At 47.6% G+C, this 23,405-nt stretch overlaps 1 protein-coding gene across 1 annotated transcript; it reads left to right on the forward strand.

The window, feature by feature from the left end:
* Positions 1-3,473: 3,473 nt before the first annotated feature.
* Positions 3,474-22,145, forward strand: LOC135877014 (malignant fibrous histiocytoma-amplified sequence 1 homolog). The gene is made up of 10 exons (XM_065402339.1): positions 3,474-3,492; positions 5,147-6,026; positions 6,655-6,946; positions 8,462-8,648; positions 9,965-10,155; positions 11,386-11,867; positions 17,856-18,013; positions 19,179-19,338; positions 20,795-20,865; positions 21,949-22,145. Exons 1-10 carry the CDS (start codon positions 3,474-3,476, stop codon positions 22,143-22,145), a joined length of 2,637 nt encoding a protein of 878 aa, XP_065258411.1.
* Positions 22,146-23,405: the final 1,260 nt, after the last annotated feature.

Raw genomic sequence — 23,405 nt, forward strand, 5'->3', positions numbered from 1 at the left:
TGGACAGTCCCTACGTAAAAGGTTAAATGGACACAAGTCAGATATTAGGAATGGCAATATACAAAAACCTGTAGGAGAACACTTCAATCTCCCTGGACACACAATAGCAGATTTAAAGGTAGCCATCCTGCATCAAAAAAAACTTCAGGACCAGACTTCAAAGAGAAACTGCTGAGCTTCAGTTCATTTGCAAATTTGACACCGTCAGCTCAGGATTAAACAAAGATTGTGAATGGCTAACCAACTACAAAAGCAGTTTCTCCTCCCTTGGTGTTCACACCTCAACTGCTAGAAGAGGGCCTCATCCTCCCTGATTGAACTAACCTCGTTATCTCTAGACTGATTCTTGCCTGCATATTTATACCTGCCTCTGGAAATTTCCACTACATGCATCTGTGTATTCACCCACGAAAGCTTATGCTCCAAAACATCTGTTAGTCTATAAAGTGCCACAGGACTCTTTGTTGCTTTTCACAGATCCAGACTAACACGGCTACCCCTCTGATACTTGACCTCAGGAAAATGCATTTCAAAAGCTAACTGGACTTTAAAAGTGAGGGGCAAAAACACCCTGTGTATGTATTTGTATATGTACATGCACACACGCGCGCACACACACACACACCTTTGGGAGGGGTTCTGACCTGACAATCTGGTCAACCCTGTTGCTGGGAACATGTGGTGAGCATTTTACCTTGAACCAAGTCTAGTTTAAGTTTGTTACTAGAGAGCATTTTATCTTTTTCTCTTGTAACCATTTCTGACTTTAACGCCTTATACTTGTACTCATTTAAAATCTGTCTCTTTGGAGTTAAACAAACTTGTTTTATTCTTTAATCAAACTAAACTGAATTATTTGGTAAATCCAATTAAAATAGTGCGTTGTTGTATATTAACCCCTTACAGGGGCAATGAACCTATAATATCTGAACTGTCAAGGAGAGGGCTGGACAGTGCAGAGCACATGTTTTTAGGGAAAACTCAGAACTAGGAGTGTGGTGGGGTCAACCTGCAGGTAGTAACCAAAGCTGCTGGAAGCCAAAGTGCAGCTGGTGTTTGCTAACAGGCTGCTGGGGTCAGAGTTGCTGGGCCAGGGCTGTGGCGGTACACAGACCTCAGGGTGTCACTGGCAGGCTGATTGTGAGTGACCCAAGTTGGGAGCTACAATAGTAAAGCATTGTGAGGCGCCCAAGGTTGCAGGGCAGGTGGTGACACAACCCCTGACTAGCCTGGGTTGCACCCTGAATTGTGATACCCTCCCATCTTGGTATCATCTGCAAACTTTATAAATGTACTTTCTATGCCATCATGCAAATCATTGATGAAGATATTGAACAGAACTGGACCCAGGACAGATCCCTGTGGGATCCCACTCGATATGCCTTTACAGTTGACTTTACAGCTTGAACCATTGATAACTACTCTCTGAGTACAATTTTCCAACCAGCTGTGTACCCGCCTTATAGTAGGTTTTTCTAGGCTATATTTCCCTAGTCCGTCTCACATGACCTTCTCATAAGCATTGTCAAGCCTTGCTAAGGTCGAGATACATCACATCTACTGCTCCCCTTCTACACACAAGGCTTGCAACCCTGTCAAAGAAGGATATTAGGCTGGTTTGACATGATTTGTTCTTGGCAAATCCATGTTGACTGTTACTTATCACCTTATTATCTTCTAGGTGCTTACAAATTGATTATTTTGCTCCATTATCTTCCTGGGTACGGAAATTAAGCTGACTGGTCTATAATTCCCTGAGTTGTCCTCATCCCCATTTTTATAGATAGGTAGTTACTATATTTGCCCTTTTCCAGTGCTCAAGGATCTCTCCCATCCTCCATGGGTTCTCAAAGATAATTGCTAATGGCTGAGATATCTTTTCAGCCAGTTCCTTTGTGTTCTAGGATGTATTTTTGTCAGGCCCTGCTGATTTGAAGATAGCTAATTTAACTTGTTCTTTCTCTATTTTAGCCTCAGATCCTACCCCATTTACACTACGGTTCACTGTGTTAGTCATCCAATCACTGTTAACCTTGTTGGTGAAAACTGAAACAAAAAAGCATTTTGTCAAGTATCAGAGGGGTAGCTGTGTTAGTCTGTATCCACAAAAAATGAGATGTCCGGTGGCACCTTAAAGACTAACAGATTTATTTGGGTATAAGCTTCCGTGGGTAAAAAAACTTCTTCAGATCGAAAGCTTGTGCCCAAATAGATCTGTTAGTCTTTAAGGTGCCACTGGACTCCTCGTTGTTTTAAAAAAGCATTTCCCACTTCAGCTATTGCTTCGTTTTCTGTTATTGTCTTTTCCTCCTCGTTGAGTAACGGGCCTACCCTGTCCTTGGTCTTCCTCTTGCTTCTAATGTATTTGTAAAATGTTTTCTTATTACACTTTTCTATCCCTAGCTAGTTTAATCTCATTTTGTGCCTTGGCCTAGGTTGACCAGACAGCAAATACGAAAAATTAGAACAGAGTGTGTGGGGGGGTAATAGGTGCCCATATAAGAAAAAGCCCCAAATATGGGGACTGTCCCTATAAAATCAGGACATCTGGTCACCCTACCTTGGCCAGCTCTTGTTTAGATGTTTTGGCCCCTGCTGACAGTGGCTGATGAGTGGGTGGCAATTGTGAAGTTAAGGGCAAGTCCTATTTCAAGCAGACAGTGCTCTGGCTTTAAAATGCTGTCTCCTGCTGAGGGGGCCTCCTGGGAGAAAATCTGTGTCTATTTTACAGGGTCTTGGAAATGCTGGTCGGATGTCAGTTGTATTCTGGGCACCTCTACCTGACATCCACGTGCTGAACCATGTATCCTTTTAACCATAGCATAGAGAAGGCTTGTGGCTGGTCTGGACAGCGTGGCTTGGGCGGGATCTTAGAACTGGCATGTAGACCCTAAGCTCTTTGGGGTAGAAACTGTCTGCTATGGTTTGTACAGTACTTAGTGCAATCTTCATTCCTGTTTGGTCCCTAGACACTACTGTGATAAGATTAATAAGAACGGCCATCTGTCTCTGAGAATGTGATATACATTGATATCGATTGCCCCTGAAGATGGTTGGGGTTTGGGGATAACCGAGCCATCTGTGGTTAATATGTTTACTGCTTTTCTATCACGCAGCCACCCTGTCCTGCCTTGCAAAAGGCAGTTCGTTAGGAAAGGACAGGACCCCATTTGAGGAGTGAGGAGAAGCAAACTTACCAACACCTTTACCTGCAGTCCCTGCTAACTGGAAGCTGCTGGAAGTGAACAGCTGGGATCTTAAGGGAATTTCTCTTTTTACTGTGTGAACTAATGAATACCCAATTCCTTCTCATTATGCAAGAAGGGTGATACAGAGATTTTGAAATCACCTTCTAGGGTGGAGGAGGGAGGGTTCGAAAGAACGTTTCCAAGGGAGGAGGGAACTGCAGAAGGGGCGTTTGAGCTTCAGAAAGGATCCAGCTGTTGCAGCTGCTGCAGGCAGGAAGGGACGGGATGGCCCAGCACAGAGCCTGTGAGTAGCAAGCAAGCAACCCCCTTCCCCTATTGCTGCTGCCCAGCCCCAAACTCCTCGTTGTGGGGGAGGGAGTGAGTGAGTGAGAGAGATTTGCCTTTGCGTTTCAGAGACTGCCCCAGCAGAGGGGTGGGGTGGGGGGAAATGGGGAGAGGCAGATGTATTTTCTCTGCCGTGTGGGGCTGGAGAGGGGAGGATGTGGGGTGGAGGGGGAAGGGGTGTTAACTCTTTTTCAGTGAGGGGTGAGACCTCTCAAGGATCTGCACTGTGGGGAGAGTCATTTGAGTTCAGTTCCTGAGCTCTGAGCTGTGTGCGAGGATGCACCACAGCCATGGGCCCAGATAGGAAGCAGAATGGAGAAGTTGGTCTTGTTTACTTTGGCTTAGAACAGTCCCCTCTGCCCACGCGGAGATCCCTCCCCCAGCATTTACCCCTCTGCTGTAGGTACCCTTCCTATTTGGGCTGGGGATGGCCATCTAGGCTTCTGCTTGAGGGGTTTAGTCCCTCTGAGCCCCCGGGGGTGGTTCTTTACCCAGCTGCTTCTCCCACCCAGACCCCTCTGCTCACAACGCTAGTCCCTCTGCAGTTCCCAAGCTGCCACTCCTTGTGTCTGTAACAAAGGTACCCCCGGGCATCCAGTTATATCTGCCTGGGGTTTCCTAGATTTCAAGGACAGTGAGGGCCTGAGGAAAGGTCCTGAACTCCTCTCCTGACCACTGAGCCATGAATACACCTAGCTGGCTACAGCTGTAGTGGTATGCCTACGCTGTGATCCTGTCTGTTGCCAACAAAGAGAGTGGGTTGGCTCAGTAGGTTCCTGAGGGGAAACCCATTAGTGACTCAGTAGGTAGCACTTCTCGCTGAGTCAGCCCTGAGTCAACTGCCCAGGGGCCCTAAGCTGTTGGTATGAAAGATCCCCTGGCACTTTGGGAGAGAGTACGGCTTCTTTAAAATTGTCTCCTAGTCAAATTTCAAGTCAGGTAATTTAAGGGCTGCTGTGATGAGTATGGTGATCAATTGTTCTCCATGTCCACTGGAGGTCGGATAAGAAGCAATGGGCTTAATCTGCAGCAAGGGAGATTTAGCATGGCTATTAGGAAATGCTTTCTAACAATCCGGGTAGTTAAGCTCTGGAATAGGCTTCCAAGGGATGTTGTGGAATCCCCGTCCTTGGAAGTTTGTAAGAGCAGATTGGACAAACACCTGTCAGGGATGGTCTAGCCCTGCCTCAGTACAGGGGGCTGGACTGGATGACCTCTCGTGATCCCTTCCAGCCCTGCAGTTCTACTCTGTCTCCTCAACTTCCCCCTGCAGCTTCAATCAGACACAATATTCACTTCCTCTTCTAGCCTGTTGTGTCGTGCTGTGTAAGGGATGCGGTGCAGGTACTGTCTGTGTGCTGCTAAAACAGCTCCCATGCTTCGCTGCTGCAGCAGCTTTTCATTGGTGTGTAATTGATCCTTTAGAGTTTGTGATGTGCTTTAAGACCCTCAGGGATGAAAAGTGTTACATGAACGTGGGGCTAAGGGAGCTCGGCCACCAACATGTTCCTTTCAGACCCCTAAATGAGCAGCCAGATTTCCAGGCGTGAGAGCAGTGGGAGCACTCTCGGAAATCCGGCTCACAAGCTGTCATGATCTGTTCCGTCCATTAGGTCAGGAGCAAGATGACTGCGCGAGGAAAGTGACTCTCTCCACGATGAGGCTCAGAGTGCTGCCTCCTACGGTCCTGCAGGACCCCAGAGTGGAGAGCCTGAACCTGGACCGGAACAAGCTGAAACACGTCCCCGGGATTTCAAAGCTTGGCAACTTGAGAAAGCTGATCTTGTCCAAGAATGAGATCGCGGACTTCCCCGAGGAAATCCAGAGCCTGGTCCACCTGGAGAAGTTGGAACTGAATCAGAACCAAATCCGGGTCATCCCGGAGGGGATCTTCTCCTGTCTTCCCAGGCTCAAACACTTGCGGCTGAACAACAACCGCCTCAGTGCTCTGCCCAAGGACTTGGCCACCTGCAGCAGCAGCCTCCAGTACCTCAACCTGTCCAACAACTTGTTCCGAGCTGTCCCCCAATCTGTCCTGGAGCTGGTGAGTTTACAGGAGCTCTATGTGCAGAATAACGCACTGCGCCAGCTCCCCAGGGAGCTGTTCGAAGGGAGGCCGCTGAAGTTGTTCAAGGCACATGGGAACCCGCTGCGGGAGCCTCCCAATGAAGTCTGCGCTGGGGGCATCCAGCAGATCCTGAGCTACTTCAGCCAGCTGCAGAACTGCCAGGTGGAGGAAGACAGGAGGGTGAAGACCATGTTCCTGGGGGCCTCACTGGCAGGAAAATCCACTATCTGTAAGAGCCTGAAGCAGAGGCAAGCGGTTCTGGTGTCTGAGGAGGAGCGGACAGTTGGGATTGAGATCAGCAAATTCCACATCCAGGACTTCACATTTCTCTTCTGGGACTTTGCTGGGCAGCTGGAGTACTACGTGACCCACCATGTGTTCATCACCCCACAGGCCCTCGTCATCCTGGTCATTAACTTCCAGAAGTAAGTGTTATGCGATGGGTTTGTTTGAAGAGCTCACAATCTAACCAGCTCAGACAGATACAAGGTGTGTGTGTATGTGTGTGGGGGGGAAACACGGGCACGGTGCAGGGAAGTGACATGGCCAAGGTCCCGCAGGAGTGCTGGGGATAGAACCCAGGGCTCCCAAGGTGCAGTCCTGTGTCCTATCCACTAGGCATGCTGCCTGCCCTCTCTGCAATGAGACGGCCAGCCCCTTGGATGGAGATCAAACTCCTTTTACATAAGCCACTGAACAGCCGCTGCATCTAGTGCTGAGCGTGGAACGTATGAGTCTGTACCAGTTGGGCCATGCCTATAGAATGATCATCTGGTGTCATGTATCCAACACCAGCTGTTTGAGGAAGGTGTTGAGATAACCCACTGTTCAGTGTATGTTGTCCTCTTCTCTGCCTCATCCACAGAGGGAAACGAGTCAGCTACAGACCCTGGTTAGGGGAGACAGTCCTTTAGCTCAAGCTGTAGAGGCGTATGCTTTTTACTTTGGCAGCACTGTGTTCAATCCTCAGGATGACCCCCAGGGCACATTGACACACCCTGCATTGATAGTAACTGGCTGAGAGTTGGTTTGATTGATTTTATTTTTTTCCAGGTACCAGCTCAATAATGACATCTTCCGGGAGCTGGTTGGCTTCTGGATCAATAACCTCTTCATGCGAGTCCCAAACTCTGTGGTCCTGCCCGTGGGAACCCACACAGACTGCTGCACTGAGGAGGAAGTGGAAGAAAAGAAACGGGACATCATGAGCAAGATCCAGGCCATGCTGGAGGAAAGGAGGGCAAACCTCACCCACTTCATCAACAACCTGGAAAGCAGTGAGGAGTCTGAATTCTACGTGGATCAGTGGGACAGACTGAAGGAGATGGAGAGCTGCACCTTGACTGTAGGGCTATTGATTGGCTATTATACAGCACCATTGGTGTGCACAGGCCAATGGGAGACTCAGTCCCTTCTCCAAGGAGATTCTAGTGCTCAGCCCCAGGGAGGTTAACTAAATCTCTGCTTTTAATTTAATCTCTGGATCATGAGCCCACCCCAGGCTATAAAGAACCGTTATATGGTGAATTTTGTGGAAATCTGTATTAGTAGAGCTGCTTTATTTAAAAACAAGATGGACAAAAAAGGGGAAGGACGGGGGAAATATTTAGCAACAAATTTTGACTCCTCCCCCACTTTTTCATCAAAATTCATAATTTTTTGTCAAGTTCAGAGTTTAAAATATTCTGTCCAGTCTGCCTTACTATTAAGAAATCAGTTTTGTTTTGTTTTTCCTCTGACACGTTCTGTGTTTCTCTTTTCTTCCCTCTCACCCCATCTCTTGTTCTTGGGGACATCTTAATGGAAACAGAATCTTTCAAAGTGCTCCTGTGTCTCTGTGCCTGCTGCTTATTCTTCCCATGAAATTAGATCCCTCTGGGACACTGCTATCTATCTAAGGTACCTATATGGGCCCCGTGTAGTAGGCACAATCTCTAATATTAATCCTTGCAACACTCCTGGGAGGTAGGGAAGTACTATTATCCCCATTTTACAGATGGGGAACTGAGAGACAAAGGAATGACATGACTTGCCCAAGGTCACAGAGGAAGCTGTGGCAGAGCTGGGAACTGAACCTAGGTCTTCCAAGTCCTAGGCCAGCACACTAACCATTGGGCAATCCTCCTTCTCAGCCCCTGATTACTAGCTGCTTCACACCTTTATAAATGACAGACAAAACGCCCACCAAAAATGTCAGCATTTGGCTTTCGTCACCACCTGAAGAGAACCGTGGTACCTGTTATGTACTAGTACATGCTATCCGGGCTTGAGCTAGACAAAATATGGCATATGAGTTTGCTGTGGTCTTCTGACGTATGACCTCTGTGGTTTGCTCTTCTGCCTTCTGTAGTCTTTCCCCATGGGTTTTTGCTGCATTATGCTTTAATACTACCGACAGTAGCACATGGCAAGAGCTATTTTTTCCCCATTTCTCTGTGATTTTTTTCAAAAAAGTCTTATTTATAGCTTTTAACATTGCATTTACTTCATCAGCTTTTCATCAGTTAATTATGATGTCTGGTCAGTTTCCCTGGTTTCTGTGTATAGTCAGTCAGTTTCCCCTGTTTGTGTGGGTCTCTTGCACAGCAGCAAGAGAGAGAGAAACATTTAAAAACAGTATATAGGAAAGTGTGATTGTAAAATCACAACAACTGGCCAGGGAGTGGGGATAGCTCGAGGGCAGGCTTAGTGCCTGCAACTACTTTTAACTGCATTTAATCAAAAAATGGTATAATCCTGTATGTAGGAATACGGGTGCTATATAGAAACCAAATCCCCCCCTCTGTTCCAGCTGGACCATGCGCCCTGAGTGTTCCGTAGTAACGGAGTGCTGTTGGACTCTGTTTTTCTTTCGTTCCAGATTTTAAACCTTGTTCCCATCAATTGCACTGATTACTGGGATATTAAAAAACTTGAAACTACTATTTTGGAGCATGTCAAGAATGAAGAAATATTTCCTAATGTTATCCGAGTGCTGCCCCCTGTCTATAAGGAAGTGGAAGCTGCAATTGTAGATATTGTGCAGAGTGAGGAGACAGCAGAATATGGTACGTATCAATAGATCTTCTCTTCTCCCCACCACCCTTCCCCACTGAGAGTTCACTGCTTTAGGGGACCTACACCACAACCATCATCTTTTTGGCTAAGGAGGGCTGGCCAAGGCCTCCCTCTGATGCCCAATAAACTCACTGCTCCTTATTCCACTGGAGATGTGTTGGCAGTTCAGAGATTCAGTCTAGGAGCTAAGCAGGTGGTGGTCTGTAGCAGTTCCACGTGCTGCCCAGCTAGGGTGTGAGAGATTGGGACGCAAACCCCATTCTCTTGCAGGGCAGAGCATTAGTATTTAACCATATGTCTAGTCAATTCTGTCTTCCATTTATTCCCGTCTCAGTATGATGGGGGCTGCGATTTCACTGTATGTCTAGTAACCAAGGAGCTCTGCTGCTTCCAGCCAGTAACATAGCAGCACTATCCCTACACATGGCCATCCTAGTTATGTTCTAAAATAGCCCACCTTGGATTAGCCTAGTCCTAGAGAGGTTCTAGAGATAATGAGCAAAGCGTATCTGAGAACTGGAGATTCCGGAGGCAGACAGGATCTCCTGGCTGCCGTGTAGAACTTTCCTGTGCCTGATCCTATTGGCTCAACCTACAAGAGCCAGGAGGATGTCAGAAATAGAAGTTAGGCTGAAATGCCATCTCAGAGCTCTGTTCTTCTTGTGTGGATTTTCTCTTCCTGCATTGTGTGGATTAAGGGGAAGAGTAGCAGCCCAGATGATGACTCTCTACTCTGTGTTCGCTGGGAGTAAATAAGTCCATTCTTATTTACATTGGGCTAGAGTGAGCTGCATTAAGTTCCTCAGAGGAACATATTGGCAGCGCACAGCCAAAGAGGGCCTGATCCTGCAAACACTTCCCCATGTAAATGGTTAGACTTCAATGGAGCTACTAGTCTGAGTAGGGACTGCCGGACTAGGTCCATAACAGGGTGGTCTCTGTATTTCAGTAACCATTTCAAAGAGCCTGGTACAGATCTGTATACGTGTGCATATCTACTTACCTCTGGCTTGTTCTGAACACTCCTACCACAGCCCTGCAGTGAAATAGCTGAGAGTTGGAAAAGCACCCTGGGTACTGTCATGCAAATAAAGGCACTCCGCTTCCACGGTGCTTTGGGATTCCTGTGTCCAGTTCTGCCAGAAGTTGCTTTTGACCTGGAGTGGGTTTTGCCAAGTCATGCGTTAGCACTGATGTACATTGGCCCTTTTAGGACTCCGCCTCGGGCCAGCCCCCACACACTGACATTTCAGCTGCTGTTTGAAACCCTGTGTTAGTAGTTTCCATATGATACTGTTCTCTCTAGGCATGATGGACCTCAACCACTTACTCTGTGAAATCACCCACCGAGAGCACCTGAGCCATCTGGGCACAGAGCTTTTCCAGGACATCCTGAGATACCTCCACCGCATTGGGCTGATTATATGGTATGAAGAAATCAAGCAGCTGGAAAGCACAGTCTTTCTCCGGCCCGCCTTTCTGATAACCATGTTCAAGGTAAGTGCATGGGTACCTGTAGAACCCTCCCTCCATGACCAGGTTATTTCTCTGGGAAGCAGCGTCCTGCCTCCCTGCGTGTTCTGTTTCGTGCCACCCTGCACGGCATTGTCCAGGCACAAGCGTGATGGGTGGTTTGGAAAGAATAAGCCTTATTTTGCTCTCCAGCCATGCCTCGGTTTCTGGGGCAAGTCTCAGAGATGATCTTACACTTACAAAGGCCAGTCAGCTGGGTTTCTCAAAGGACTTTGCAAGCAACCAATTACACCTAACAGTTGTGTGAGAGAGACTCAGCATTATAGGTAAATGGAAGCAAAATACCTACGGTCATGCAGCAAATCATGGATAGGAATAGAACCTACGAGTCCTTAATTCCAGTCTCCTGATCTAACCACTGTGATGTGGACACTGTCTACTAGGAACTGGACTGAGACCTCTCATTCATCTTCACAGCCAGCAGATTTAAACATTTTATTAAAGCTCATGTTAAAATTATATAATACACAGGTTAAGGAAAGAGTGTTTGTACATCTGGGTATAGTGCTTAGATTATCCACAAACACAAAGTTTGGCTCAAAAGTCATAAGATACATATAGTACATTATCTGCAATAACCCAGATTTTGGTGAATAAATTTAACAATACAGTTTAGACCCTGCTCATACCAACCTGGCTTAGATGATCCTCTCCCTAGTTTCTTGGAGCCATCCAATAGCCATTGAATGTATCCTGAAGGAGCAAATGAATGCCTCTGATTCGGATTCTCCTCCCCCTGCCCCCTTTTTAAAAATAGTCCTTTTCAGCTCAGTTCAACTACGGCCTCTGTTTTCCTCATGCTGGTGTGCGCTGTGTAGAAGGACCCTGGTCCCATTCCCTGCAATTGCTGGAGAAGCCTTGTGCCTGCTGTGTTGCTGGGAGATGAGGCTAGGAGGGAGGATAGGGTGCTAGCCGAGGACTTGGGAGAACCAGGTTCAATTCCCTGCTCGTCTACAGGCTTCCTCTGTGACCTTGGACAAGCTGCTTAGTCTCTCTGTGCTTCAGTTGTCCATGCATAAAATGGGGATTAGAGCACTTCCCTCCCTCCTCATCGGTGCTGTGAGGACAGATACAATAAAGACTGTGAGGGCCTCAGATAAAATGGTGATGTGGGTGTTGTAAGTACTTAAGCAAAGCTGCATCCATTACTGAAATCTTCCCTGGCTCTCTGAGCTTTTGTTTCTTCCCGTTCAGATTCTTGTTAGATATCGCCTGGTGCAGCAGCTGGAGAGCATCTCCGTGGACCTGCTGGTGGGAGAACACGCTACCATCCGAGACCAGTCCAACTGGGTGTGGACGTTCAAGTCGAAGGCCATGCTGTGCCAGCGGGCCATGCGAGCCTTGGTCAAGCACCAGCTCTACTCAGAAGGGATGAGGGACGTCTTTGAGGAGATGGTGGGGCACAAGGCCAAGAAGGGGAAGCTGTTCAGCCTTCTGGAGCACTTTGAGATCTGCCTGGAGGTGAGGAATGCCAAGGACCTCAACCCAGGGGCCAGGGAGTTTGTGCCAGGGAAGCCGTGGGAAACAACGCAGGACTGCGGCGAGGCCTATTACTTGTTTCCCACGTATCTCAACCAGAGCGAGGAGGTTTCTGAGAGGTGGGGAGGAGATCATCCAGAGGATCTCCACATCCGGGCTTACTTCTCACCTGAGATCCCAGAGGGCTTCTTCCAAAGGTAACGAGCCAGCCCACTTGCGTTGGCCATGTGCTGCTGCCTGACTGCATGTCCTGAGCTGGGGAGCCCATCAGCGCAGGGGTCATTCCTTCTTGTCTGTCTGGGAAGCATGTTGTTGGTACTGGTATAAACAAACACATTAATTCATAGTGATCGAAAGGAAGGTTGGCCTAGTGGTTAAGGCCCTGGACTGGGCCTCAAGAGATCTGGGCTCAATTCCTAGACTCTGTGTGACCTTGGACAAATCACTTCATCTCTCCAAGCCTCAGTTCTCCATCTGTGAAATGGGAAGAATAATTCTCCCTCTATCTGCCGAGAGTGAGTACTGCATCTCTTTGGGTAGGTACTGCATCTGGCCCAACAAGGTTATGAACTCAACTGAGGCCTGCAGGTGCTACTGTCATATAAATTATTAATAATAGGGCATGTTAGCAGTGTACTGCCCAGGGATTCATACTGCCTGGTTCCCATTTGTGTTGATTGGCGTTGCATGTGTAAGTCATTGCATATTGTTTTGGTGACGTGCCTCCCTATGGCTTTATTTCTATCCATTTGGGTGTTCCAGTCAGGGACGTCCCTAGCCATTTGGGTGCCCTATGCAGCCCCCCTGCAGGGGGCTGTGTGGGGCCTCAGGTCTCCCTCCCCCCCAGGGCCTGGGAGGCAGGAGCTATGGGGGGCCACTTTTGGGGGCCCCACAGGCCCAGAGTGGCCCGGGAGATTAGCGGTGGGCCGGGAGCAGCCTGTTCCGCTTCCCTCACCCCGGCCCCAGCCCGCTCTACTCCGCCAGCAACCAGCCACGGCGCTCCGCTTCCCGCCGCCGGTGAGATCCGGGGCAGTCCTTTCCCCAACCCAAGCAATATGGCTGGGGCAAGGGAAGCAGAGTGGGCTGGGGCTGCGTCTCTCCGCTTCCCACCACCGGTGAGTGTGGGTGCAGTCCTTTCCCCGCACTCACCGGTGGCGGGAAGTGGAGCACCGTGTCTGGGAGCTGGCGGAGTAGAACAGGCTGGGGCCGGGTTGCTCTGCTTCCCGCTGCTGCCAGTGAGTGCGGGGTCGCTGGGGGAAGAGGTGGAATGGGGGCAGGCCAGGGGCGGAGCAGGTGGGAAGGGTAAGAGGCAGGGTGGAGGGAGTTGTCCGGGGCCCCACACACCCTAGGGACGGCCCTGCCCCTTGCAGGGGGGGCCGGCCGGGGGACAGGGCTGGTTGCCGGGGCTGGTGCTGCCGCGTATGCAGCATGCAGCAGCCTAGGGCACCATGAAATTTGGGGCAATTTGGTGCCCCAAATTTCATGGTGCCCTAGGCAGCTGCATATGCTGCGTATGTCTAAGGTTGGCTCTGTTCCCAGTAATCCTGACAGCTGGGAGTGGGCAAACCACATGAATGTGGAGATTTGTGCTGGGAGGTGGGTTCTCTGGTGCGCTGGTCTCCAGCCTTTATGGGTCCACTAAGCCGTCTATTAGTGCCTAGAAGAGCTGAACAAAATAACTGCAGGGAGCATTATGGAGGGGAGAACAGGGAAACTGAGAGGACATTTTCATAATCCCATTTGCTGAGCCATATTCTCTTTCACAATGGCCTAGCACACCCAAACTACTTCCACAGGGCAGCCATTCTACCTAGCGTGAGCTCCTTGGAATCGTCCCTTTTGTGGGGCAAAAACCAAACTATGGATGCCACGGTGAAGGAGTGCATCTTCTACTTAGCCTCATGAGCTCAGACAGTTCTGGGTGACTTGCTGGGTCACTGCCTTCCCCTGTGAGTCTGGCTGCCTGTGACTTGTGAGTTAGCACAGCAAAAAACCAAATCCAGCTATTTACCTGTCTGGCTGATCTCTGCTTACAGCCGAGGGGGCAAAGCTGAGAATCAGGGTCATCATAATACAAGGAAGTTGTGAGCTTCCCTCCTCCTGCAGTTCAGTTGATCTTATACCCTGTAGGGTAGCCCGTTGCCGAACCTTCACAAACACTGATCTTCACCCGGTCCTTGGGACGAGTTTGGACACAATGTTTTCGTGATCCGGCTTCATCGCCTCTTGAGTTAATTATCAGCCATATCATACCATCCAGTCAGGATCTGGGGTTCCCCAATGTTCAAAGGAACATCTAATTCTATTCTCACTGTACAGGTTTTTATGCTGCGCTCATCATTGTAGTATCTGAGTGTCTTCCAGTTGTGCATTAAGCAACCTGACTGCATCTGTCACCTGTTGGTTGTTCTCTCATCCTGTCCCCTAAGGGTGAAGCATGTGCAGTGGAGTGTCTTGGTTTGGTGGTAACTTTTAATTGGCCCCCAAGCTTCAGTTCATGCAGCTTTTAGAGCATTGAGGGGTTTTGTTAACAGCTGGTGGGGAAGCTGGGCCTCTTCGCTGAACAGTGCTTTAGAGCCCAGGGCATTTCTTCCCTTCCAGAAAATGAATGGCAGACTCAACAATCCATTCTAAAGTCTCTTATCTCTGCATAAAGAAGTGATTTGTACCCAACGGATCCATGTTGGCAGGGTAGCTTGTTCAAATCAGTGTCATCTTGCTGCATCAAGAGTGAGAGAAGCAGGAAGAGGCACTCCCCAAGATGTATGTATGAATCCATCCATACTAATAATATTGCAGTTTGCCTATGGGATTATTAGCTACCCAACGTGTACCAAGTACCCAGGCTGTCCAATGCATGGGGCAGCTATTTACTTTAGGAAGAAGCTTTTGACTGCTGGCCTTTCCAGGGCTAGAAGGGAAGGAAAAGCCAGCAAGAAAGAGAGACAAATGAGTGAGTGAATTTGCATGTGTGAGAGAGATGCCACTCTCATTACAACTTCAAAAATTATTTTTTCTCCCTTGGTGGTATCGGGCTGTTAACTGATTTGTCTTGTTAGACTGACCTCACACTTGGTAAGGCAACTCCCATCCTTTCATGTATTTATACCTGCTCCTGTATTTTCCACTCCATGCATCTGATGAAGTGGGCTGTAGCCCACGAAAGCTTATGCCCAAATAAATTTGTTAGTCTCTAAGGTGCCACAAGGACTCATCGTTGTTTTTGCACTAGGAGATTGAGTCTTTGTCATCCTCTAGTGGCTGATCCTCAGAAGAGGTTAGTGCAATGATACCCGGACCTCAGTGATTCAGGAGTCAAATAAGGGATCAACATTACCCAAAAGAGCCACAGGAGCGTGAATTCATTGTTTCATTTACTATAGTACAATATATTCATATTTAAAAGTATGACTGGGAAATATCTAGTGCAGGGGTAGGCAACCTATGGCACGCGTGCCAAAGGCGGTACGCGAGCTGATTTTCAGTGGCACTCACATTGCTCTGGTCCTGGCCAGACAATAGTTTAGTTATATGTTATAGACTTATAGAAAGAGACCTTCTAAAAACGTTAAAATGTATTACTGGCACGTGAAACTTTAAATTAGAGTGAATAAATGAAGACTCAGCACACCACTTCTGAAAGGTTGCTGACCCCTGATCTAGTGTGTATATATACACTAAATATTATATACTATATAATATATACTGTGTGTGTTGTGACAGGGTCAGGCCAGATGGCTACAAGAGAGTGATCGAAGGTAGATAGATTAGTTCCAAGTTAAGCAGGTCCCTTTTCCCTGGGTAAGATAACAGGGACTATTCCAGAACACTCAGGAACTTTCTAGAACTAATTAAGGCAGGCAGGCTAATTAGGACACCTGTAGCCAATTGGGAAGCTGCTAGAATTAATTAAGGCTAATCAGGACACCTGGTTTAAAAAGGCTCTCACTCCAGTTAGTGAGGTGTGCGTAAGGAGCTGAGAGTGAGAGGATGTGCTGCTGCAGGACTGAGGAGTACAGGCGTTAACAGACATCAGGAGGAAGGTCCTGTGGTGAGGACAAAGAAGGTGTTGGCAGGAGGCCATGGGGAAGTAGCCCAGGGAGTTGTAGCTGTCGCGCAGCTGTTCCAGAAGGCACTCTAGACAGCTGCAATCCACAGGGTCCTGGGCTGGAACCCGGGGTAGAGGGCGGGCCCGGGTTCCCCGCAAACCTCCCAACTCCTGATCCAACACAGGAGGTTCCACCAGAGGGGAAGGTCTCTGGGCTGTTCCCCAACCCACATGGTGGATCAGCAGAAACTGTGGGGATTATTTTTTACTCTTTTTTCCCCATACTGGCCAGTGATGAGGTTATCTGAGTGAACAGCATATTTCAGCCACGAAAGTGACCAAACTGAGGGTTACTGTTGTCATAACTATAAAGGGAAGGGTAACAGCTCTCCTGTGTACAGTACTATAAAATCCCTCCTGGCCAGAGACTCCACAATCCTTTTACCTGTAAAGGGTTAAGAAGCTCGGGTAACCTGGCTGACACCTGACCCAAAGGACCAATAAGGGGACAAGATACTTTCAAATCTTGGGGGGGGGGGAAAGGCTTTTGTTTGTGCTCTTTGTTTAAGGGGTTGTTCGCTTTTGGGACTGAGAGGGACCAGACATCAATCCAGGGTCTCCACATCTTTCTAAACAAGTCTCTCATATTTCAAACTTGTAAGTAAACAGCCAGGCAAGGCGTGTTAGTTTTTATCTTTGTTTTCTCAACTTGTAAATGTACCTTTTACTAGAGTGTTTATCTTTGTTTGCTATACTTTGAACCTGAGGCTAGAGGGAGGTCCTCTGAGCTCTTTAAGTTTGATTACCCTGTAAAGTTATTTTCCATACTGATTTTACAGAGATAATTTTTACCTTTTTCTTTAATTAAAAGCCTTCTTTTTAAGAACCTGATTGATTTTTCCTTGTTTTAGATCCAAGGGGGTTGGATCTGTATTCACCAGGAGTTGGTGGGAGAAAGAAGGGGGGATGGTTAATTTCTCCTTGTTTTAAGATCCAAGGGGTTTGGATCTGTATTCACCAGGGAATTGGTGAAAGGTTTCTCAAGGCTTCCCAGGGAAGGGAATTAGCTTTGGGAATGGTGGCAGCGGACCAGATCTAAGCTGGTAGTTAAGCTTAGAAGTTTTCATGCAGGCCCCCACATTTGTACCCTAAAGTTCAAAGTGGGGAAGCAGCCTTGACAACTGTGAATCTCTGAAGCGAGCAAAATCCACCAATAAGCGCAAGACCCACCAAGGTAGAGGAGGAACTTTATCAAAGTGTGTACACACACACATGCTCACTCACTCTCTCAGCAAAATGACTGATCAAGTATTAGTATTTTATCAACTACAATTGGTTAATAAAATAGTAAAAACATCCTGATTGGTTAATAAATTAGATTGGTGTATAATTAAATCAGTGTTTTAATATCATGTGCTGCAAAGAGACACAGGAGACGCATTAAAGAAAGAGCCCCTTGTGGCTTGCGAGCTTCAGTCTGAGTAGCACTGGGTTAATGAGTAGGGCAGTACAGAAAACATTTCAATTGTTGCAAAAATTCAGCGGTTTTGGAGTTTTTTGTTCTGATGTGGAACAAATACAAAACCTTTCAAAATCGGTTGTGCAAAAAGAGACAGAGGCTCCTCCCACCCCAGACTAGCCAACAGTGATTAAGGCAGACCTGGGATACGGAGATCCAGATTCAAGACACTACTCTGAATCAGTTAAAGCCAGGGACTTGCCTCACCCCTGAGCTCTGGACTATTCTGGGCACTTGGTCTGATTTTTGACCAGAAATTCCATCCTGGATCCGAAGACCTTTGCTGATGAGTTTTGTTGAATCTGGAACATTTTCGAAAAAAGTTTTGGTTCTGATGAATCTGCATGTTGAGTAGAAAAATTCCCAACCAGCTCTCTTAATGGGTCTGCTACAGCTGCTAGCAATGGGACTCAGTCCTTTTGCTCCAGCGGTAGAGGCTCATGTTTTTAATACAGTATGAGAGGTCCCTGGTTCAGTCCCCATTGTCGTCCCACCTGGGGTTGGCTACATATATTCCGGCAGTAGGTGGGGCTTAAAATAGTTTCCATGATACTGGAGCTGGAGGGCAGAACTGTCTCAATCTTTTGGCTAATGTCTCTCTCTCCAATCTCATTGCAGGCTCATGGTGAAAGCTTGCTCCTTCTATTCGGCCCACTGGGTTGCGAAGGTCACGTGCCTGCTTATATGCAGTGGCAAACCCTTGCTGATCAAAGAGAACAACCAGAAGGGCTATAGTTATATTGAACTCCGGAGCAGAAAGCCAGTGCAAAGGACAGGTGAGAGTGAAGCCCCAGACACTGATTTCTCTCCTGAGTATGTTCTCTTTGGCTTCCCTAGCCTGGGATTGGAGGGCAGTTGTCCCCTTCCCATCTGCTCTCTTGCACTGCACCCAAACCCCGCTAAACAAACTGGCACCTGTGTTGCATGCCGGGCCAATGCATGTACAGCATGATCCCCACTTTTGGTTAGCCACAGATTGGTTGTGTCTCCGAGGGTTGAACTCTCCGAAGCTCCCTAACCTACAGAGAACCATGTGACTTCCCCTGGCCTGTCCCACTGGAGCATCTCTCTCTAACCTGGGGAAACCCCGATTAATAGAACTTCCAACTTCTTAAAGATTTGGGTGTTCCCAAGATCTTAATGAAATTGGGGTCCCACAGTGTCTCTCTCAAAATAAACGGCATGGAATGACACGAGACTGATTCCACATTTAAGATCTGGTTGAGATTTTTCAAAGTAAACTCCTGCTCCCTTTCATTAAGTTGTATGTTTTACCTTAGAATGAGGAGTGATATCCTCAAATCCTGTTTTTGCTGGAGGGTTGGAGACAGAATTTTCTCAGCCTTCAAAGGGGAGAGTCAGATGGAAGCTTTCACAAAAAGAACGCCTCTTCTTGATGTTTGAGTTACACAGACATTGACTAGCACAACCATCCCCTCCTAAAAGAGTTTTAAACATTCCCTCCCCCCCAAACTGCTCAGTGTCTTGGTGTCATAGGCCTACCAGTTTTCTGGTGCTCTAGCAGAAAGAAGGGCCTCACTACCATAATGGGAATAAAAGCAGAAAAATACTTTTATTAAAAAGTTTGAGGCCATAAGCGCTGTCGGAACCATCTTTTTGTTCTGTTTATACAGCGCCTAGCACCCCGGGGTTCTGGTCTATGCCTGGGGCTGCTCGGTGTTACGGCAATACAAATAATAAGCAAAGAAGGGCACAACGTGGCTTTTGGGGACTGTTTTTTGGTTCATCTTTAAATTGCTCCTAAAGGGTGTCTAGTCTGGGTGAATTGGAAAGAACCCAGCTGGCGCAACTGTTTGCCTATAACCCAGCCTACAAGTAACTCTTGCTCACCCATTACCATTTGTGGTCTAAATGGGCTGACTCAGTCCAGGTAACTCTGATGATTAACAGCAGCCAGTTCTTTCCCTTATTCATCTAAAGAATTCCGGTTCACATGGGATTTTTTCATGGCGATCATCTTCATCATCCGGAAGCTCTCAGAGGAGTGGCCTGGTCTCCACATGTGCATGAAGGCGCCTTGTCGAACGGCAGGATGTCCTGCAGAATTTTTCTGGCCAGATGTGGACGACAAGAACACGGTGTACGTATGTCCCGTAACCTATTTTGCCTACAGGAAACACCGGTGATGGGGGTGTACTGTGAGCACCTGCTACCACAGTACAAATGGTGATCAGTTCTAAAAAAGACCCATTCTTTGCATGTCTATAATACCTTCCATCAGAGCAGTGCAAGTCAAGTTACAAAGGTCTGAATCCTCACTACATGCCAGTGAAGCAAATAACTACTAACCCTGTTCTACAGAACAAGAAACAGGAGCACCAAGAGGTTAAGGACACAATTTTCAAACTTGGGTGTCCAACATTGGGCACTTATACAGCTATGCAGCAAAGCACTTAAGTGTGTGTTTCACTTTATTATTATTTATTTGTATTGCAGTAGCTCCTAGAAGCCCTGGTCATGGGTCGTGTTGTGCTAGGTGCTGTACAAACACAGAACAGACAGTCCCTGCCCCAGACAGCTAATCATTCAGCGTCTAATCCAGGGGTCGGCAACCTTTCAGAAGTGGTGTGCTGAGTCTTCATTTATTCGCTCTAATTTAAGGTTTTGTGTGCCAGTCATACATTTTAACATTTTTAGAAGAGCTCTTTCTATAAGTCTATAATATATAACTAAAGTATTGTATGTAAAGTAAATAAGGTTTCTAAAATGTTTAAGAAACTCCATTTAAAATTAAATTAAAATGCAGAGCCCCCCGGACCGGTGGCCAGGACCCGGGCAGTGTGAGTGCCACTGAAAATCAGCTCGCGTGCCACAGGTTGCCTACCCCTGGTCTAATCGTTGCTGAATCAGGCCTTAAATCCATATTTAAGCATCCAAACCAAAGCAGACTGTCTTTCAAAGGGCTGGAGTGCCTCTGAAGTTTCATTGACTCCACTGGGAGTTGAGTGCTTCTGAAAATTGAGCCACTTTGATTGTGGTGTGTAAATATGATTATGGGTGGGATTTTTCAAAAGCACTGAGCCTGGCCTAACTCTGCTCTTGAAGTGGACGGTGACTTGAATGGGAACAACTCTGAGCCCTTTTGGAAATGGGAGCCTACATCTGTATTTAAACACCTCAGTTTGAAAACTGTGGTCCTTCTTTGAGTGACCTCTGCATATTCCCACTCCACTATTGCCACCGGCTTGTGGCCTGGGTGCCTTGGTCCCACAAGCAGGAATATGAGGTTCATCTCAAAGAACTCCCATTTGCTGCTATGTAATCTTCATTTTAAGTGGCTTGGCAAAGGTCCCTTAGAAAGCCCGTGGCAGAGCTGGGAATAAACCCCAGAATCCCAGTCTAGTATCTCAACTACAAAATCCTCCCTTTAGACCACGGGAAACATTTTCTCTTTGTTTTTTGTCCATAACATTTTAGAAAGAGCAATTTTTCAGAAGTGCCTCTTTTGGAATCCCAGAGTCTTCCATGGCTGTAAAGATGTTTAGTGGCGCTTTGTTAATTAGTGTTTTTTTCTTTTCCTTTCTTTTTATTTGAAGGACGAAGGAAGAAATTAAAACTTGTGGAACATGTGGCCATCGGTTTCAAACTGAGCTGCTTTTACCCAAAGGTACGGGCAGAGGGTTGTAATCCTGCTATAATGTAGGGGTCAGTTTAACCCACAAGATGAAGGCAGAAGGATTTCCTGTGTGTCCCTGTACAAGCAGTTACTGAGGGTATATCTACACAGGGATAACAGCCCCACGGCATGGCCATGGCTGGCCCAGGCTTGTTGGGCTCGGGCTGCAGGGCTAAAAATTGCTGTGTAGACATTTGGGTTCGAGCTGGAGCTCTGGGACCCTCCCTCCTCGCAGGGTCCCAACATTTGGGCTCCAGTCTGAGCCTGAATGTCTACACAGAAATTTTTCAGCCCTGGAGCCCGGGGTCAGCTGCTGGGTTTTTTTATCCCTGTGTAGACATACCCTGAGTCATCTTTCTGTCCTGTGCTAATACTTCCTCTGTGTCTCTGTGTTATTAGCACAGCTCATAAGTTGTTTGGGGCAGGGCCTGTCATTCGCAGTGTTTGCACAGCACCTAGCACAATAGCACCCTGATCCCAGTTGAGTCTTCTAAGTGCACGACTGTAATCAGATAAGCATGACAATAAGCATGGTCCAGTGGTTACAACAAACAAAGGCCTGGGAATTGGGACATCTGGGTTCCAATCCCAGCTCTGCCCTGACCTGACCCACATAACCTATTTTTCCTTAGTTTCCCCATCTGTAAAAGGCCTGACAATGCAGTGTCCTACAATCCATCTCTGACAGGCAGCTCCCCTGTGTTAAGAACTGCTTCTAATAAACTCCCAAGTTTTTCTGAACAATTTTTTCCCCACTCTTTTATTTAAAGACCACTGTGACTAGGTGGCCAGTTCTTGCTGGCCCCTTGGCTGTTCCTGGTCGACAGGCTTCTGTGTGTCCCTGCTTATCCGCCTCTCACGTTCTGGGGCAGATGCGCAGCTGGTATAAATCTCCCTAGCTACACTGAAGTCAATGGAGCTATGCCAGTTGGCACCGGCTGAGGCTCTGCCTCCATTGCCAGGAGGGATGAGTTAATGTGTCAAGCACTTTACATGGTCAGTGGGGTGGGGGGTGTTGGGATTCCTCCCTGGCTGTGGCAGGGTGGGCTGATGTCTCCTCCTCTTTCCTTTCAGTTCCAAGTGACCTGGAGGTTCCGCAGCCCCCGCCCCCTGCTCACTATTATGTCACTAGCTACGGGACTACAACTTTCGGCCCCAGCAGCATCCACATCAATCGCCAGGTAACTCGGTGGCAGCTTTGCTCCTTGTGTTCTGTTCTTGGCTTTTGGCTTCTATTCTTTTCCTGTTGTGGGGAGCTGGGCTTGCGCTAACATGGCCCACGCCAGCTCCCATCATGGTCAATGAGAAGAATGGCCCAGTGGTTTAAAGCACTGACTTGGTATTTGGAAGACCCAAGTTCAATTCCCTGCTGTGCTCTGGATTCCTGGTGACTTTGGACAAGTCACTTAGCCTCTCTGTGCCTCAGGTCCCCATCTGTAATATGGAAATAATATCCCATCCCTACTTCCCAGGTGGGGTAATGATCTGTTGACTGATACTCTCAGATACAATGATGATGAGGCCATAGGGATAGATAGATGGAATTTTTCCATTGATTTTAATGGGAATTGGAGCAGGTCCTAGAACAATGAGGGAGCCAGTCAGAACATACCCACTCTGGAACACTGGTCAGATAGGCTTCATAGAGCCATCTGTTTGAAGCCCAGAACAGAGCAATGTGATCTAGCCAGACCGGCTGCATAACACAAGCCATGGAACCTCACCCTGTGATTCCAATGTCAATCATCCTGTCTCAGCATTCGTCCTTCTTTGTTAAGGAATACAGCTAACTTGAAGGATGCCTCTCTGTTGCTGCCCCTCTTCCTTATCAGTCTTTCTGTGTCTATCAGTGTTATTCCTAAATGACTTGAGACGCTGTATGTTTAGGTTGAGATTTTTAAAACAGATGGGGATTTTGGGCATCTAAATCCCCAGTGGACTTTGAAAGCCCCGTCCTTGATGTATATAAAAAGCACTTGGGCGATGGCATGTTAGAGTCTAAATCCATAGAAGTCAATTCCTTTAAATGTGTAATCGGTGTGTAATTGGAGCCCATCCTTGTGGTACTAAGCACTATTTAGATCATAGCGCCATTGGCATATATGGGGTGACAGGGAAATTATGCCCCAAGGCGTTTATACTGTAAGGCCTCGGTTCTCCAAGGCGTTACCTCCCCATGGAGATTCCCATGGAATTGTCACACAATGAGCCTGTGAAGGGCCTGAGTTAATGGGGGTTACGTAAGGAGCAAAGAGAAATGGAAGTTAAACACTGTAGCAGCATCGCTTTGCCGATGGCCTTGTGGATGGTCGAGCTCCCAGCCTGCCCTTGGTAAAAGCATTGTGCGGTGGCAGCCCTTGGTCATTGTTCCAGGGCAGCCAATAATTTTTCCCAGTTCCCAGCCTGCGTAGTTGGGCTGGCTGGGCACTAGGAAAACTTGGTTGTGAGCAAGGGGGAGAATGAAGGAAGCGGCTTTTCCTCCCCAAGCCCTCGGTGTGATTTGGAACCCAATGTCTAGAGGCTACTTCAGC

The sequence above is a fragment of the Emys orbicularis genome, chromosome 4, assembly GCF_028017835.1.
Source record: "Emys orbicularis isolate rEmyOrb1 chromosome 4, rEmyOrb1.hap1, whole genome shotgun sequence".
NCBI classification, from domain to species: Eukaryota; Metazoa; Chordata; order Testudines; family Emydidae; genus Emys; species Emys orbicularis.

Coding starts and splice junctions, on each gene's coding strand:
- LOC135877014 (XM_065402339.1), top strand. Junction 6,947..8,461: donor TGGAGAGCTGCACCTTGACT/GTAGGGCTATTG, acceptor CTTTCGTTCCAG/ATTTTAAACCTTGTTCCCAT. Junction 10,156..11,385: donor TTCTGATAACCATGTTCAAG/GTAAGTGCATGG, acceptor CTTCCCGTTCAG/ATTCTTGTTAGATATCGCCT.